At 36.4% G+C, this 19,063-nt stretch overlaps 1 protein-coding gene across 1 annotated transcript; it reads right to left on the reverse strand.

Annotated features, from left to right (window-relative positions):
- Positions 1 to 478: 478 nt before the first annotated feature.
- On the reverse strand, positions 479 to 17,821 carry LOC115950787 (bidirectional sugar transporter SWEET17-like). The gene is made up of 6 exons (XM_031068027.1): positions 17,587 to 17,821; positions 17,443 to 17,479; positions 17,118 to 17,328; positions 16,879 to 17,040; positions 14,281 to 14,400; positions 479 to 690 (listed from the first exon to the last, which is right to left on the reverse strand). Exons 1-6 carry the CDS (start codon positions 17,618 to 17,620, stop codon positions 532 to 534), a joined length of 723 nt encoding a protein of 240 aa, XP_030923887.1. The 5' UTR covers positions 17,621 to 17,821; the 3' UTR covers positions 479 to 531.
- Between the last annotated feature and the right edge of the window lie 1,242 nt (positions 17,822 to 19,063).

A 19,063-nucleotide genomic window follows, 5' to 3' on the forward strand; every position in this document is an offset into this window, starting at 1 on the left:
TATTTTTCTATTAGTCACATAGTAGATAATAATGCTAATGACAATTAACTAAAAAACTAACTAGAGGGACCAATAGCCTCACAAAGTAATTATAAGAATCGATAATATAGTTTTGCACACTCTCAAAAAAAAATAAATAAATAAATAAACAGTATAGTTTTGCAAAAAAATATATAAAGACACAAAATAAGTGTTAACAATATAAAGTGAGAGAGAAAGATTGAATAGTCTATATATTGATGTATAAATAATAATATATAATAGAAAGTTTTATATAGGCTAAATATGTGTGCAATACAAGTAATATGAGTCAACTATAAGTACGATATATTGAGTAAATCCAATGGGCTAATCTAGAATAAGGGATCGGAAAGTAAGACAAGCCTCTTCACACGATTCTAAATTGATAACTCTTGAACTTCTGACATGTAGAGTACCACAGAGCTCTAGCAAAGTGCCACCAATTTTATTTGTATGAAGCCGAGAAAGTACACCACAAAACTCTCATAACAGTCTCTGCTCTGCATTCTTTCAATGTGATTGATCATGACTTGAGGACGAGACGAGGCACTCATGTTGCCATTCTTCTTGCAATCTCTCTGAATCATTTTCGGATCGCCTGGGCTTTCTGTAAATCGCATAAAGCACTAGTTGCGCTGTTCCAAGCAGAAACCCTGACCCGTTTGGTACCTATACCACAAAATCAAACGCTACTGTGAATAATTGGAGTAACATTTTTTTTTTTCCGGTACCCTTTTCAAGTGGTAAACAGTGAGAGAGGGAAGAGATGAGATTCGAAACATAAACATGTAACACTAAAATAGAAATAGTGCCAATACCATTGAGCTTTCAGTCGAAACCCAACAAAGTGCGTATACAATTAATTTTTGTGTGCTAGTATGTACACTAACAATATATATTATTCTGAAAAGAGGGCTTCAGAGCAATATATATGTTATCTTTGGCGGGACGGTCAGTTCTTATTCAAGCTTCCGCGGCGGCCATTCCGTCATATGTCATGCAATGTACTTATCTTCCGGGTAGAATTTTGGATGGAGTAGATAGAGTTAATCGGAATTTCCTTTGGGAATCTTCAGATACAGCCAAGAAAGTTCATTGGGTTGGTTGGGATAAGGTGACGAAGTCAAAGGAGGAAGGGGGTCTTGGGTTGCATTCAGCTAAGGGTAGGAATATTGCTCTTTTGGCTAAGCTGAATTGGAGGTTCCAAACTGAATCTGAGGCTCCTTGGGTTAAGGTGTTGGAAATGAAATATTGTAATCATAGGAGGAGGGCTGCTGCTAGTGCTAATAGGCTCCCTTGCTCTTCCATTTGGTCGGCTATGAAGAGAGGTAGAGATACTTTTAACAAAGGGAGTAGGTGGCTGGTGGGGAAGGATAGTGCTTTAAATGTGTGGCATAGTAATTGGACTAATGGGGGTTCTCTTAGAGAGCTTATTCATGGTCCCATTACCCAAGAAGCTAGCCTCCTTAAAATTAAGGATTTTATGCTAGACACGGGTTGGGATTGGGGGAAAATCCCTTTTGAGATTCCTCTTGAAATTAAAAGGATGATTCAAGCTACTCCGGTGACAATCCTAAATAGGGGAACTGATAAGTTGGTTTGGGCTGGGACTCCTAAAGGCACCTTTGATTTAAGAAGTGCTTATAGGTTTGCAATGGGTTTTGATACAACTACTACTTTCCCGGCAAGTTGGATTTGGAATGCGGAAACTCTCCCAAAAATTAAAACCTTCCTTTGGAGATGTGCTCATAATAGTATTGGAGTCAAAGTTTGCTTGGAGAGAAGAGGTATAACTCAAGATATTGTTTGTCCAATTTGTCAGGGAGGATCTGAAACCATTCTGCATGCTTTAAGGGACTGCAACCAGCTGAAGTGTGTGTGGAATCAGCTTGGAATATCCTCTTTGAATCACGAATTTTGGAGGAGTGATCTTCAGAGTTGGCTGTCTTGGAATGGTAGGATGATGAGCAATCTTTGTGCTTCTCAACCCCCTTGGAAAATTGTTTTTCCGATAGCCTTGTGGAATATTTGGAAGAGCAGGAACAATTTGGTTTTCAACAATAAGAACAGAAACCCGAATCTTGCTTTGGATATTGTGAAGCAAGCTTTAGAGTATTTTCACTGTGTTGCTTCCCCAAGGCTGCAAACTCGCAAAGTGCTGAAGGAAATTCGTTGGGAGAGGCCACCTCAAGGATGGGTGAAGCTAAATACTGATGGGTCGGTCAATGGGACTTCCGGGTTGGCAGGATGTGGGGGTGTGATAAGAAATGATGAAGGGCAATGGATTGTTGGTTTTAGCAAGTGTATCGGCATCACTAGTAGTTTTGCTGCTGAATTATGGGGGCTTAGGGAGGGTCTTATCTTGTGTTGCAACCTGAATATTTCTTCTCTTGAGATTGAGATTGATGCCAAAGCTATTGTGGATATTTTGAACAAGCCAGATCTTGAAAACAGCATTATTTCTCCTATTTTGGATGATTGTAGGCTGTTGATTGGCCGGTTTTCTCAGATTCGTGTGAAGCATTGTTTCCGTCAGGCGAATAGATGTGCGGATAGCCTTGGTAGAATGTGTTTTAGTCTAGATAGTGTTTTTTCTTCTTTTCATAGTCCGCCTGTGGACTTGTTGGATGTTTTTGAGGATGATCTCAATGGGGTGTATGTTAGCAGGCTTTGTCCTGAACCTGTTGTTCCCTTTTAGTTTGTTTTAGTGAATCGTCTTTCACCAAAAAAAAAAAAAACAATATATATTATAGAATGAGATAGAAATGAGACGCATAACTTTAATTCCATCTTAGAAAAGGAGGCCATAGTTGAAACAATTACATCTTTACTTTTGAACTTGTGTCGTAGGCTTGCTCAAAATAGTTGAGATCCCAATATATATATATATACATATATAAAACTCTCCATATCATAATTTTTTAATCCTTTCTCCCCCTTTTAAGATACAAAATTACTATTACGACTTTGAACTCAAAGTTTCCTATAATTTATTTTTCATTTAATAATATGTTTAATCCACTTTATCTTTTTGTGACATACTAATATTTTATCAATTTTTATATTAAAAAAATTATTTATGCACAAACAACTATAACAAGAATTATTAATAAAATTCTATAAGCAATACATGCATTTTTGAAAAATATTTTGTATATTTTATATTTTGAAAAAAAAAACTATATTAAATGCTTAAACATCATTATTTTTTTTTTCTTTTCATTGTATTATTTCATTATCTATCAACTTTTTTTTTGATGAATTTCTTATTCATTTATAAGATTTTCATCTAAATTTTTATTATATGTTTTATATTGCTAGTAAAAAATTTATCAAAAGATCTCTCTCTCCCTCTCTCTCTCTCTCTCTCTCTCTCTAACATTTCTAATTATGTGATTGGATCCAACTTATCACATCCACGTTTTGCTTCTTCCGCGCTTTCCCTGTTTTTTTTTTTAGCCCGCATTTGTTGACTTTTCCACGGTGAACAATACACTCGTGCACTGTTCACAGACCCACAAATTTCACTTTTCAACAACTTTTTCATTAAAAATGAGTCACACGGTACTATTCACACATTTAAAAATTATTTTGTTACAGTATTTTCAGTTTTCAATTTCAGCAAAATAAATTCTATTCAAACGGACCCTAAAAATATATTTTTACAAATAAAAAGTACTATCAAATAAATTTTCAACAAAAAAGCATTATATACAATATAAAATTATAATATGACAATAATAAAATAAAATAAATTTTGAAGTGTAAAACAATAGGGTCTAATTGCTCTAAAAAAAAACCAATAGGGTCTAATTTATTAAATGCATTATTCCAACTTCACTTAACAATAAAGTCAAATCAACACATAACTCAATAAGTTAATACTAATCAAATCAAAATTAATTTCATATAGATAATCAGATATGATGGTTGGAATTCAAAATTTAACAAAAATATATTAATCTTTTAAAAGATGTGACGCTTGGGGAAAAGAAAAGGCTGAAATCTAATTTCAAATTTTGATTTTGGTGGGGAGAGAGAGATGTTTCGGCATGTAGCTGTGTGGGATATTGGTTGACAAATGTTGAGAATCTAGGAGTATATGTTAGACAGACTTACAAAGATTAAATTCATTAGGGAAACTGGTCATCAATGATAATTCGACAAACTCACAACTTTTTTGTTTTTTTAGTGAAAACAATTATTGGGTTAGATTTTTATTGGCCAACATTTTTGGGAACCTTCTTGTGACTGTGAGTAAGAAGAAAGTACACAACTCATCTAAGGACATAAATGTAAATTGAGAAATTTAAAATTACTCATCAAATTTTACTCCAAAATACAACCTCACACACACCCACATAAAAAACAAATCAATTTCTCACAATAAAATATTGAACAAAAAGTTTTAAAAGGTAAAAGTAAAATATTTCAATTCCATTAAATTAGGATACATGTTGATGTTTAACTACTTGCGATTACAATGTTAAAATGTAAGTTTTTTCATAAATTGTACAACGTAAAGTATTTGTGGGAGAGAAACAGTAGACCAACTATGTTCTAACTATAATAAGACTAGATTACTTGCCTAACAAGTGAAGTGATCAAACGACTTGCTCTACCAGTTTTAGCTTACTGTAGGTTTGAGCCAAGCTTAGGCCTTAATAGGTCTAACAATGATCTTTATAATCCAAAAGGTTAAATATATGGTCCCAAGACTCCCAATTGGTAAATGTTGTGGCTTATTGGGTTTATTCAATCTAACCAAGGATAAAGAGGATAGCCTTGGAAGGCTGGAATACCACTCAATGCTACTAATCAAAGATGTCACTCAATGCAACCAAGTTACATGCTTGGTTCTTAGAAGGAATTATTCAATCTCAAAGCACGATACACTTGCAAATAATATTTTGAATCAAAACACTCTCTTCTGTTTTGTATGATTTCTCATTGATATAAATCGGTGATTATAGTGGAATAGAGTAAAAAAGCTTACAATAATAACTATACAATTTTTAACACAAAGACAACTTTTTGGTAGTCTTTACATTACCTAATAAACATTATTAGGTTGTAACAACTAACAACTACAACAAATCTCCATAAATAACTTTTATTAGATAATAATAAAAAATTAAAGACAATTTGATACACCAAATAGATGACACATGTCACCCACGTGGTTTTATATAAGTTGTCACTGTATCATTGCATCACGAATTATGTTATATTAATTGCTTATTCTAACTTTCATTTGTATCTCAATCAGTTGGCACTCTTAATATTTTCAATAAAGATTTCTAAGGTTCAAATCCCTCTTCCCATTTATCTCTCTCTCTCTCTCTCTCTCTCTCTCTCTCTCTCTCTCTCTCTCTCTCTCTCTATATATATATATATATAACCTTTAAAAAAAAGTATGGAAATTAAATCTATGCTCAAACCCATTTCTTAAAAGAGAAATGGTATGTTCACAATATTTTCACAACAAATCTTAAGTTGTTACTGGTTGTTATTGTTAGAGCAAAAAAGTAATCTCAATGGTAGGTTCAAATTTGAGCCAATAACAACTAACCACCTATGATTTGTTGTGAACATATTGTGAATGTAACACTTCTCTTATTAAAATGAAAGCTTTTATTGCTCATGATGTAACTTTTTTTTATTTGAGTTTTAAATTTAATAACGAAGATAATTTCCCAATTATTAGCACAAAAAAAAAAAGATAACTTCCCAATTTCTTTTTCTTTTTTTTAATTAAAAAAAATGTTTGTTGGACCATCCAAAGATATTTAAAGTGAAGATATAGGTCCACGATCACAATTAGGGGTGTTCGCAGTGTGGTATGGTGCAATTTTGGGCAATTTTTAGTACTGCACTTTGCGGTTTAGTTTAGCCAAAACTATAATCGTACTGCGCCTCATTTTTGTGATCACATGTGCGGTGCGGTATGGTGCAATGCGGTTTAGAGTTTAGCCAAAACCATAATTGCACCGCACCTCACCTCATTTTTGCAATAACATGTGTGATGTGGTGTATAAGATGCGATTTATAGCAGGTATAATTTTCAAATTTTGGGTTTATCCTGCTTAGCCTAAAACTAATTTTTCCCTTTATTTTGGGCCAAGTTTTAAACTATAGAGCTAGTTTTTCTTTATTTTGGCCTGGCTTTCCTAATCAACACTTGCTAGGATTATTATACTATTTTTGTTTTTTTGAAAACTAAGGTTATTAAACTACTAATAATATATCTAATATTAAAAAAATAAATATATTAATATATAGAAAGGGTGTGGTGCGGTTTGTGCGATTTTCTTATTATAAAACCACAAACTGCACTGCACCATGATGTGCGGTGCGCATTGTTACTTGTGGTACTGTGTAATTATGTCATTTTGTGGGCGGTTTTAGTATGGTTTGTGCGATTTTTACGGTTTGGTGAAAACCCCTAATCACAATCGCCAACAGTCTATTTCATATATATGTATAGTTTTTTTTTTTTGAGAAACTATATATATATATATATATATGTATATATGTATGTATAGCTGGCAGATAGGGTTAGGTAGAGTTTTTAAAGTATATTCCCGACCAAAATAATTAAGAACCTCATAGGAAAAATTATCATTGCATTAAAAAAAACACTTTTGGAAATTTTTTTTTATAATATATATAATTATTAAAAAATTTGAAGATTTAGCCCACAAAAATAAGAATTCCACCCCCTCTCAATATCTGAGTTAGTTTAGTGGTGCACTTTATTACATATATATGTGTAGGGTCACGATTCGTGGCGGACCGTAACGGTGTCGGGTTCGCACGTAAAACGGCCCTAACAATATCATTTGTAGAGCGTGGGTTTGAAAGGCTAGGCCTTGATCGATAGGTGATGGGTTTTTCATGGCGTTCATACAAGGTTAAACGATCGTCACCCCTAGAGTCCTTCTCCTGGAGGTGGGCTGGGAGGCTCTCGTTTTTGGCCATTTTTCCCAGCCTCTCATTAGGTTACTTGTTTTTTTCCTTTTATATTCGCCTGCGTTCATTGTCTTTCGTCCACGTATAGGGTCAACTTTTCCAAGATTGATACTTGTCCCATCAGCCCATATTCAAAGTCGTTGGGGGTGGTTGTAAAAGCCAAAGAATGCGGCTCTGTCAGGTTCAGAGCATTGAATGGCAGTAAGGGCAGCTTTCCCTGGATATTTTAGATCTTTCTTCCTAGTTTCAGTCCTATACCGTTTTTACCCTTCCTTCAGGGGGGACTTTGGGTCTGCCGAGGACTGAGCTGTCCTCGGCGGTATCCATAGGCTATTTTGTCGAGCTTGGGCCGTAGCCCTCCTCGGCTTGGGCCTTCGGATTCTCCCCGGGTAGATGGGCCTGGCACATAAATCATTTGGGCCCCACAATAGCCCCTCAAAACCCGGCTGTCCAACCTCTTGGTTGGAAAGGGGGGTTTTGGTGATGCCGAACCTCTTCCTACGGCTCAATCAATTTGGCCCATTAATAATACTGGCGGCTCTTCATCTGTCCAAGAAATGCGCCGATCTATGAGACAGTTTTTGATTTCGCGCTTGATGCGCTCTTATCGTTTGGGTTTCCCAAAACGTGCTTTTAATGACCACTATTTACGAGACTACTTTAATTCGGCGGTTTGTTTTGATGGGGTGGAGAAACGGAACCGGCATGTTGGTGTTGGCAGATTCCTTTGGAGATCTGAACCTATTAAATGTCTCCCGCTCCACCCTCTGTATAAGAAGGAAGGGAGGAGGTTATTGTTTTCGTAAAGAATTCCTTCTCATCTTTCTGAGATTTGAAATACTTGGCCTCCCCTAGGGTTCATTTTACCCACTGGTTCACAAACTAAATCGTGGTATACTTTATCATAACAACGAGTGATGCAGGAGCCAAACCCCTCCCATAAACGCCATGTTCCAATAAAGCTCATTATAGCTCGATCGGGACAGGGATGGCGAAGACTCAAAATCAACCTCACCCTTCTTTCAGTCAAAATCCGAAGCAGGGGCTTGTCACGTCCAACTTTCGGCGTGACTGAGTCGAGAACACCTACCATCAGTACCAACCGCTCTCCTATGAGCATACCTAGTATGGCTCCAGTGTGTTGGGAGTCAGGATCGAGGCAGGGACTAAGTGCCCCTACTTCTTCCTCTCTTCCTTCACTGGTGCTATCCTCCGTCTCCCTTTCTTAGTCTTCCCAGCACCAGTTCCATCCTGGTGCTTTCACTTCTCCCTCTTTTGTTCCTTTTTCTTTCTTTTCATCTCTTCTCTCTTCTTCTCCTCCTTCTTTACTCATGTCCTCCATCTTCTTCATTCATCTCCTCCATCTTCTTCATTGATTTCTTCCTTACTATTTCCTTCTCCTTCATTCATTTTTTTTCAAAGAAGGTTCTTATCGTAATATGAGCAGTATTGAGGCAGAGATTGGAGAGACTTTGAAGACGAGTTTAAAAGACGCCTGACAGTTTACTTATCTGTACTACGGATGTAATTGTTGCTTAGGCAGTTCTCATTTTGTATAGGCTCGCTTGAGCCCCTCTTTGTACGTTGTAATAATTTTTCGTATTAATAAAAATTGTTGTTACTTTATTTCGCATGTTTTGTCTCTATGGCTTTTCTTTTCTTTTCTTTTCTTTTTTTTAAATTTACAAACGCTGCTCGGCACAATAATATAGCATCTAAATCAATGACGACTAAGATCAAAATACTTGATAATAAAAAGATGTCGCCATAACTTTAATAGAAACGCTTGGCACAATAAGGCCGACCAGTGAAAAGTAATACTTACCCCATGCTAGCCGAGGAGTAAAACGAAGGTTTGATGCCGTGTGAGGAATAACCATTTGAAGATATCTCACTCACCAAATGAACAGCCTTCTTATGCGACTTAATGCTGGGGCGTTTCACCACCTTCCTCACAACTTTACTGGTCTTAACCTCTTTATGGTGTTTAAGCCGTGGGTGAAGTGACCTGACATTTTTATCAAGTAACTCATCTTACAAAATTCAAACCTTTCCTTGTCCAAGTATTTGGTTTCCCCATTGGCCTGGGTCCGAGGACCATACAAGGCCTTGGTTCTGTCCAAAACTTGTGATTTTTTCGTTTTTGTATTTGGTTTCCCCATAAGCTTGAGTCCGAGGACCATGCAAGGCCTTGGTTCTGTCCGAAACTTGTGATTTTTTTCTTTTTTGTACTTGGTTTCCCCATAAGCTTGAGTCCGAGGACCATGCAAGGCCTTGGTTCTGTCCAAAACTTGTGATTTTTTTCTTTTTTGTACTTGGTTTCCCCATAGACTTGAGTCCGAGGACCATGCAAGGCCTTGGTTCTGTCCAAAACTTGTGATTTTTTTTCTTTTTTGTACTTGGTTTCCCCATAGGCTTGAGTCCGAGGACCATGCAAGGCCTTGGTTCTGTCCAAAACTTGTGATTTTTTTTCTTTTTTGTACTTGGTTTCCCCATAGGCTTGAGTCCGAGGACCATGCAAGGCCTTGGTTCTGTCCCTGGGCCCATATGCTGAACGGGCCTGGGCCGCGAATTTACTGGGCCCATAAATTAAGAGGTATTTCCATAGTCTTTGATCATGCGGTACTTTTTGGCGTCCCAGTGTTCGAGGTGCGCCTTCTCGAGACTTCTTTAACCTTAGGGCTGCAGACGGCGTTGGAAATCGAGCCTGAGACGTTTTGTCTGTAGCGTTCCTTGGGACGCTGCGTGAATTAAATGCCACCGGTTTATTTCTGGGTATAAATGGGATAGGGGGTCACTTCACTTGCACATAAACTCTCCTGTTCCCTTCAGAACCATACTTCTTCCATATCCGCGATCTCTCTTTCCAGTGCCACTGCCTCAAAGCAAGATGTGTGAGGCGTGGATGGGGATGAAAGGTCTCCGCCCGCTTCAGAGGTACCGAATCCTCAAGGTGATGTGGTATGGACAAGGATGGCACAGATCCAAGCCAGTCCTCCGCCTTGACAGGAGGAAGATAGTATTCCTCCTTCTTTTAGCCAAAATCCGAAGCAGGTTCTGGTCATGCCAGATTTTTGGTATGTCAGAAAAAGGAATTTCCGCCATCAGCGCCGTCTGCCTTGTAACAGGCAAATTTTTGTGGGGGCTCCCCAACTTCCGGCTCCCTGCACCTTTCCTGTAAATGGTGTTAGCCTGAGGTCAGGTTCCCTGCACCTTTTCTTCACCGGTGCAGGCCCCAAGTTGGGTTCTTTTGCTGCCTGAGTTATGGGCGCGCAGAAGCATTGAGGAGAAATAAGGTCTCGAGGCAGCAGCCAACCTCTCCTCTGTGCTACCTCCACGGCTTTATCTTCACTCTCTTGTATTTTTCGTTACTTACGTAGTTAGCTTCAATATAGGCTTTATTTCGACTTTTCATTGTACACTGTACTGTTCCTTTGTCTTAATAAAATATGTGTCTATTTCTCTATACATATCTTTCTTCTCCGTAACCACTACTTTGTGCATGAATGTTAAATATAAGCTTGCCCTTAATGACATTCTAGGCAGAAAAATGTCTTAACACAGATTCATACTAGTTTAAACTTACAAATATTATCAAGCATAACAAGGTTAATCATCAATAAATTAAACTCTTGGAACTAACCGGGATAACCGCTGAGTGCTGCGCGATGCATACTAGAGCGATGTCCGAGAACGATAAACTCTAAATCATTCGCCCGAGAGGGTAGCCGAGTATCGAGGGACTTTGGTTGTGCTTTTGGGTAATACGTTGCGCCGTATCGCATCAACCCCTTTGATACTGGGGATCAGAGGGTAGACCGAGGAATCCGCGCAATCAAGGTATTAACCCATCTGTTAACGCGGAGCTCTCTTCGGATGGATTTTGAGGTTTATGTGCCATTTTTTTTTTTTTTTTTAAATAGTTGTTCCTCATCCAGGTAGTTGGTTTCCCCATAGGCTTGAGTCCGAGGACCATGCAATGCCTTGGTTCTGTCCAAAACCTAGTTTTCCTCATCCAGGTAGTTGGTTTCCCCATAGGCTTGAGTCCGTGGACCATGCAATGCCTTGGTTCTGTCCAAAACCTAGTTTTCCTCATCCAGTAGTTGGTTTCCCCATAGGCTTGAGTCCGAGGACTATGCAATGCCTTGGTTCTGTCCAAAACCTAGTTTTCCTCATCCAGGTAGTTGGTTTCCCCATAGGCTTGAGTCCGAGGACTATGCAATGCCTTGGTTCTGTCCAAAACCTAGTTTTCCTCATCCAGGTAGTTGGTTTCCCCATAGGCTTGAGTCCGTGGACTATGCAATGCCCTGGTTCTGTCCAAAACCTAGTTTTCCTCATCCAGGTAGTTGGTTTCCCCATAGGCTTGAGTCCGAGGACCATGCAATGCCCTGGTTCTGTCCAAAACCTAGTTTTCCTCATCCAGGTAGTTGGTTTCCCCATAGGCTTGAGTCCGGGACCATGCAATGCCCTAGTTCTGTCCAAAACCTAGTTTTCCTCATCCAGGTAGTTGGTTTCCCCATAGGCTTGAGTCCGGGGCCAATGCATTGGTTGTTCAAAAACCTAGTTTCCTCCCCCATAGTTGGTTGCCCCCAAACCTAGTTTCCTCATCCAGGCTTGAGTTTCCCCCATATCCAGGTAGTTGGTTTCTTGAGTCCGAGGACCATGCAATGCCTTGGTTCTGTCCAAAACCTAGTTTTCCCATCCAGGTAGTTGGTTTCCCCATAGGCTTGAGTCCGTGGACCATGCAATGCCTTGGTTCTGTCCAAAACCTAGTTTTCCTCATCCAGGTAGTTGGTTTCCCCATAGGCTTGAGTCCGAGGACTATGCAATGCCTTGGTTCTGTCCAAAACCTAGTTTTCCACATCCAGGTAGTTGGTTTTCCCATAGGCTTGAGTCCGAGGACTATGCAATGCCTTGGTTCTGTCCAAAACCTAGTTTTCCTCATCCAGGTAGTTGGTTTCCCATAGGCTTGAGTCCGAGGACTATGCAATGCCTTGGTTCTGTCCAAAACCTAGTTTTCTCTCGCACGGGGCCTTGGCTGGCCTTTAGCTCTAGGAAGTTAGCTACTCAGCCAAGCCCCTTGAGTTTATCTATACGGTTAACGTTACCAAGCGCCTAGTTGTTCTTCACGAGGAGCTTTAGCTTTTAGGGGAGTTAGCTCTTCAGCCAAGCCCCTCGTCAAGAAACGTAGCCCCTAGTGAGATTTTATACTTGAACTCTATAACCAACGGTTAGAAATAACAGAGGAACTGTTTCAACCTACCACCTGCGCCAACACGCAAGCCTTTCCCACAGACGGCGCCAATTGTAGGGTCACGATTCGTGGCGGACCGTAACGGTGTCGGGTTCGCACGTAAAACGGCCCTAACAATATCATTTGTAGAGCGTGGGTTTGAAAGGCTAGGCCTTGATCGATAGGTGATGGGTTTTTCATGGCGTTCATACAAGGTTAAACGATCGTCACCCCTAGAGTCCTTCTCCTGGAGGTGGGCTGGGAGGCTCTCGTTTTTGGCCATTTTTCCCAGCCTCTCATTAGGTTACTTGTTTTTTTCCTTTTATATTCGCCTGCGTTCATTGTCTTTCGTCCACGTATAGGGTCAACTTTTCCAAGATTGATACTTGTCCCATCAGCCCATATTCAAAGTCGTTGGGGGTGGTTGTAAAAGCCAAAGAATGCGGCTCTGTCAGGTTCAGAGCATTGAATGGCAGTAAGGGCAGCTTTCCCTGGATATTTTAGATCTTTCTTCCTAGTTTCAGTCCTATACCGTTTTTACCCTTCTTTCAGGGAGGACTTTGGGTCTGCCGAGGACTGAGCTGTCCTCGGCGGTATCTATAGGCTATTTTGTCGAGCTTGGGCCGTAGCCCTCCTCGGCTTGGGCCTTCGGATTCTCCCCGGGTAGATGGGCCTAGCCCATAAATCATTTGGGCCCCACAATATGTATATATATTGTCAATTAGTCTAATAGTTATAGAGAGAAGATAATTTTTGTTTTCTCAATTTCAAATTATATTGTTAAATATGTTCTTCTATTTGTTAAAAAGTTTTGGATCATTCATGTTTTCAAGAACTTCAAGGGTTCCATTAAAGTTTTTCATTCACTTCAGTTGAAAATTTTAATAACTTCACGATGACGAAGGTAAAATGTAAAATATGAGTTTTATTTTTCGTAAAAGATCATCATCAAGTATAGCTTTTATATGAGATACCAATCTCTTTTTGTTGATGTTTTTGTAGAGGACTAATATTAAACTTGACAACCGTTGTATGCTCCTTTCCTAAAAAATTATCAAGTATATCAAAGTTAATAATTTTATATATAATATATAGAGATAATAAATTCTGACTTACTCCTAATATAAAAATAGCAAGTATTATATGTATGTGCCTGGGAGTATGTCTTGAGCAGTGGCAATTCTAGAAATTTTTTCTAAGGTGGTCATTAAGAAACTTAAATTATACAATATTTAATAAAAAAAATATTTTTTTGGATTTTTCTTTTTGTTTGTAAAGGCTCAATATATTGTTAAAAGGACTAAAATTTTACTACAAACTTATTGTAGCCTAAGACTACAGCTTTCACTAAACAAATTAACATGACTACATATTTTGAAAATCTAATCATTAAATTGTATTTTTTTTATGTTCTTAAAACACATGTTAGGTTTCATGTCAATCAGATATTATTTATTATTTGATCCATAAACTTATTTTTTGCGTATAATTTTAAACTACAAAACTCGAAAATTAAACATTTGATTGATAAAATAAGTTATTTATCTTTAATCTTCTTGAAGTTTTGCAAATATGGAGGTTATAAGAAAAAAAAATGTAATCTAATTGTGGAATTGTTAAAATTCTTATCCAATAAAAAAATATTGAGTGGAGTTGTAGCCTTAATCTATAATCAAGTTTGTTGCTAAACTTTATCTAAAGTTTAATTATATTGGACCTAAAAAAAATTTAGGGTGATCACATCTTTTTTTTAAGGTAAAAAAATCAAAAAAATAAATTATATATAATAATAATTCTTTTTTCCAAGCCAGGGTGGTCCTGTGACCACCCTGACTCTAACATGGAGCCGCCAGTGGTCTTGATTAACATATTAATACCACAATTTAACCCCAAACAAGAAATCCTAGTCTCCTAGCTCTAGTACCACTGATCTCCCCCAAACGGGTATTTGCATGTCAGTACTTAATTAATGAGGACTGTGATTCACCTTATGGTGATAGTGAGTAGTGACTAAGGTATGGTGGTGGACATATATAATAGAAGGAAGAACTTACCAAAAGGAAATAATCACGTACGAGCAAAGCATAAATAGTCCATGTCCCACCGTTCAAGAAAAGGAAAAATGAGAGAAAGAATGGCATGTACTCCACGCTCTTGGTTGTCACTACTGTCCTCTGAACAAATCACAATAACAATACATAATTAATCTCTATTGCATGTCCAACAAAGAATTTGTTCACAATCTATTCAGGTGCGCAAAAGCTTGGGTAGAGCTAGCTGAGGCACATGAGTTATTTGTAAGACGCCAATCAATTTCATATTTATTTTCACAATTATCTTATGGGATCGACTATAATTGATTATTTATCACTTTTACATGAATCTATACTTTTTTTTTCACCACTCACAATTAACAACATCAAATAATTATAAAAATGAGTGTGAAATTGTTTATGGTCAAAGAAGATCCTAGATATAGCTAGGTAGCTATCTAATAGGATACAAATAAAATTAGGGTTTCAATCGTGTCTAGTATTTCAATGCATATAGTATAATGAACACAAGGACACAGCACGCCCATGCGATCTTGTTAGTACACATGTCAAGTCTTGCCCATAAAATCATTCAAGTACTGTACACTCACAATACTACCATGTTAGCTGTTTTTGAAGGGGAATGACTTGTGTCCAGTGAACAATTTCACTAGACACGTGTCCAAGATACGTGTTCGCATTGCAACGTGTCCAGTGAAACTAGTTACTGGACACAAGCACCACACTTTTTGAAGTTAGAGTAGTACTTGGTCACTGTGTTCTTTAGGCTTTGTTGGATAGTGAATAGGCAGTTACAAATTTTATGGAAAAAATAGAAGAATAATAAGAAAGGGAAAGTGAGTTGACAGAGTCTTCCGTGAATCAAGTTGGTAAAAAATGACAAAGACAATGATGTTCATCATGCTTGGTGATCATATAAGAGAGAGCTTGCAATATAAAGAAAGGTGATAAATTTCTCAATTGAAAAATACTTTAAATTTCCAGTTTAGTTTAATTTTTTTGCCAAGTGAAGAATGAAGATGTCAAAGTTAATTTGAAGCCCAGATATATATCCACCACAAGAGTAGAAGTTACAATAAAACCAAAGAGCAACTGGCTAAAAATCCTTTTTCACGGTTTCTATGTATACGATTAGGGGCACTGATTTATTCATTGAATTAATATGGCTAAATTCACAATTATTTTAGAGAAAGCTATCTTTATTTTGTTTATTAAAACAAAATAAAGATAGCTTGTATTAACAATTTAACCTTGAGTATTTTATGAATGGTGGAGGCCTAAAAGTATAGTGCAAAAAGAAATACGGAGGAAGAAGATAATAAGAGTATGGAAGAAAATAATAAGAGTTAAGAGCAATGCTACAGTTACAAACAATTTTACAACATTTTTACAATATGTTGATGTGGCCAACCTCTTATTGGTTTTCATCTAGGTACACTATTAATATCATTTTTTTTTATTTACCAATAATCACTCATCATATCAACTGTTTGTAAAAAAATTTATAAAATAGTTTGTATCTCTAGCATATTCTAAGAGTTAATGTCTAAATCACTAATTTCTAGGAAGTAATAATGACATTACTATGAGTGTTTTTTTACCCTTAGATTTAATAGTAATCAATGGTCCATATAAGGTGTAACTTTTGTAAAGTTACACAACTTTTATATACTTATTAAAATTTAGAAGATGATAAATTCTCTTAGTAAATTAATTTGTGTATATGTGTGTGTAGAGGTTTGTCTTAACTAATATATTAATATATAAATTTAGCATTTTCTCCACAAAAATAAAAAATAATAATAATAATAAAAATACAACACAGTCACCATTAAGTGTATGAAAAATGCTAAAGCTAATACAAATTTTAGGAAAAAAAAATTACAAATTGATGTAACAGGAATATGGTTGGTGATACTTAAATAATATAATAAAATGAATGTTTGAATAACTTTTCTTTTATTGGTGATATGCCAATTTGTAACATCTATATAGTAATTATCATTAGCTCACTTGGGGTAAATTAGTCATATTAATAATTAAGAATTAAGAATGGAATTGAAATTAAATAAAAATAAACAAATATTATTTAAGTGATATTTAGATATAAAAATGCCTCAATAAAATTCTCGCCTTAAGCCTCAAACAATCTTGATCAGGCCCTGCATTCACACTCAAACCCAATAATTAATCATGGCGGGTCACCTTTCACAGCGTGTGACAATCCCACCCATGTCCCTTCCGACCAAAGTGTCCTACTGAACATGGACCATTTTCACATTAATTGAAATAAAAAAGAGCAAATCAAAAGAAAAAATATTCAAAATCTTAGCAGAAGATGTTCGTTTGTGTTAAATTGTTCAGTCCACTCATCTGATCAACACTAATTAATTAATCATCTCAGTAAAAATAAACAAAAAGATATAGTAAACAGAATATATATCATGTTCAGCAGGAAAATTCCGATTAGGCTTAATTAGTTGACCTATATCAGTCATCAAATAAATCCAGTTTTTTGGTCTAAACATTGATTGATGAAATGAAACATTTGCCTATGAAGCCAAAACAGATATAGATGGTCAAGCTTTCCATTCTTACCATGGCAGCGAGAGGCGATCCATACATTATAATGTTTAGCCCTGCACACAAGAACCCTATCGCATCAATACGCGTTTCTCTTTGCAATACCAACTGAGCAACTAGAACAGCTGCTGCTAAAAAGCCCACATCCAAGATCCCAAAAAGAATGGCGGTTTTAGCCTGAAATTTTGCACATTTTATAACATTCACAACTATGGTCATATATTACTAGTAACGAAAAATATATTATTACGTACCCTTGACTTTGCCGGAGCATATATAAGAAATAAAGTAACAAAGATAGTCTCAACAAGTACGCCAAAACCATTAATAGTGGCAACTAGTAATGCCCCAGGCTTTATAATTCCATAGTAAGTCCATAGGGCTGAGTTTAACAACGTGCAAATGTAAGGAAGGCTCTCAAATTCCTCTGTGGAGCGACGCTTTATTATTCGCCAAAATGTTCCGCTGAATTCACGATTCAAAGGTTAATTCTAAATTACAGTAAGCACTCTTAATGCATAATGTAAAAGAGAGAGAGAGAATGAATACAAATATGGCTTAGAAGTTTTATCAGCTTACACAGGAGAAAGAAACACTAGCAATGAGATGACGTTGCCTGCAAAATTAAGGAGTAGCCCACATGAGTTTTATCTTTAATTGCATGTAAAATAAAATAAAGACCTTAATAACATTATACAGAAATAGAACAAGATGGTTCCTCACCTATGACACCAATGGAAAAACTTACTACTTCCATGTCAAACAAAGGAGCTTTTGATTTGAAGAAAAAAAGAGAAGACTTTTAGAATGGATGGATTTCTATTAGGGGAAGAGGTGAGAGTTGAAAAGAGAGAGGGGAACCAAGTTTGCTTTTACTAATTCTCTATAATTGAAAAGCATTAATTCAATTCAGTGGTTGAGAGTTAGCTGAGTGGACAAGGATGCGAAGAAATGCTACGACATGATGAGTAGGATTTTTTGTTTTTTGTTTTGTTATTTATTTCTATGGTAGCTACTTCATGTCATTGAGATATTTCTTTTTGTTGCCCAAATTTGTAACTCTCAAATATAATCACGTGCTATAACATGAAGTTGGGGATAAAAAACCATGGCTGAACTTTCTTTTTTTCCCCTTTAAGAGCATTTACCTCAATTTTTTTTTTTTTTTGTAAAATAAAAAAAGTTACACATTTTGTCCAATTAACCCCCAAAACCTTCCACATCTATGTATGTGTAATTATATAAAATTCATTCACCACCACACACCCTTGGTGCGATAGTCACTCCACAAGTATAAGTGCTTGTGGGGTGTGTGGGGGGTAAGGGTTGGGGTTCAAGTGTCCAGGAAAGAGCTTTAAACACATATACACTTAGATTAGGTTAGAGTAGAATTCTATCTTGTATCAAAAAAAATTATATAAAATTCATTCATAGTTACATTAACTTAACCATGTAAATTTATACTGAAAATATTCACTTTGTATTTAATTTTTATTCTTTCTTTATGTATCTTAAAGATGAAAGATGAAAGAAGAAAGTTGATAATAATTGTTGTGTACGAAGAAAAAAAAATTAAAATTAAAATTAAGAAAATTTAACATTAAAAAAAAATAGAGTTTAGAATAGATAATATGATGTGAATATTTTTGAAAAGTAGTTATGTAAAATAAAAAATAAAAGTAAATTTTTATACTAAAATTAAAATTTTTTACATAAGTTGACTTGATTGCTCTGACAAATAAAAAGGAAGTTCAGATTCAAGCATTCGACGTGAGTAAGAAATGAACGTTTTTGCATTCATCCCATAACGGTTTATTGTGCTTAGCATACATAGGACATAAAATGTTCAATTTCATCGCATACATGGTTGAGGCGTGAATCACATGCTTTCCTACTTTTTTGGATGAACACGTGTATGGTCTCCCACTTGCAAAGCAACTTTTTTTTTGTTTGTGATAACTGGATCCCGCTTTTGTTTAGTGGCCACTACCGCTAAATACGGTAGATTATGGACACATGTTTAAAATTGGATAAGTGTCCATATCCTAACGGGCTTAATCAAGGATGTAGCTAGCTTTGGATTGCCCCCCCTAAATTTTTTTTAAAATATATATATATATAGATGTGTGTGTATGTGTGTACTAATTTTAGCAATTTTGTTCTATAAAATAACATTTTTTCCCTTAAATAATATCACTAA

Source organism: Quercus lobata, chromosome 6 (genome assembly GCF_001633185.2).
Source record: "Quercus lobata isolate SW786 chromosome 6, ValleyOak3.0 Primary Assembly, whole genome shotgun sequence".
In the NCBI taxonomy this organism is placed as follows: domain Eukaryota; kingdom Viridiplantae; phylum Streptophyta; class Magnoliopsida; order Fagales; family Fagaceae; genus Quercus; species Quercus lobata.

Excerpts from the sequence above, each read along its gene's own strand:
- LOC115950787 (XM_031068027.1), bottom strand. The coding sequence starts at position 17,620 with ATGGAAGTAGTAAGTTTTTCCATTGGTGTCATAG. Across the intron at positions 17,480-17,586 it reads TTTTTCCATTGGTGTCATAG|GCAACGTCATCTCATTGCTA; the intron begins GTGAGGAACCAT and ends TTAATTTTGCAG. Across the intron at positions 17,329-17,442 it reads CTAGTGTTTCTTTCTCCTGT|CGGAACATTTTGGCGAATAA; the intron begins GTAAGCTGATAA and ends TCGTGAATTCAG.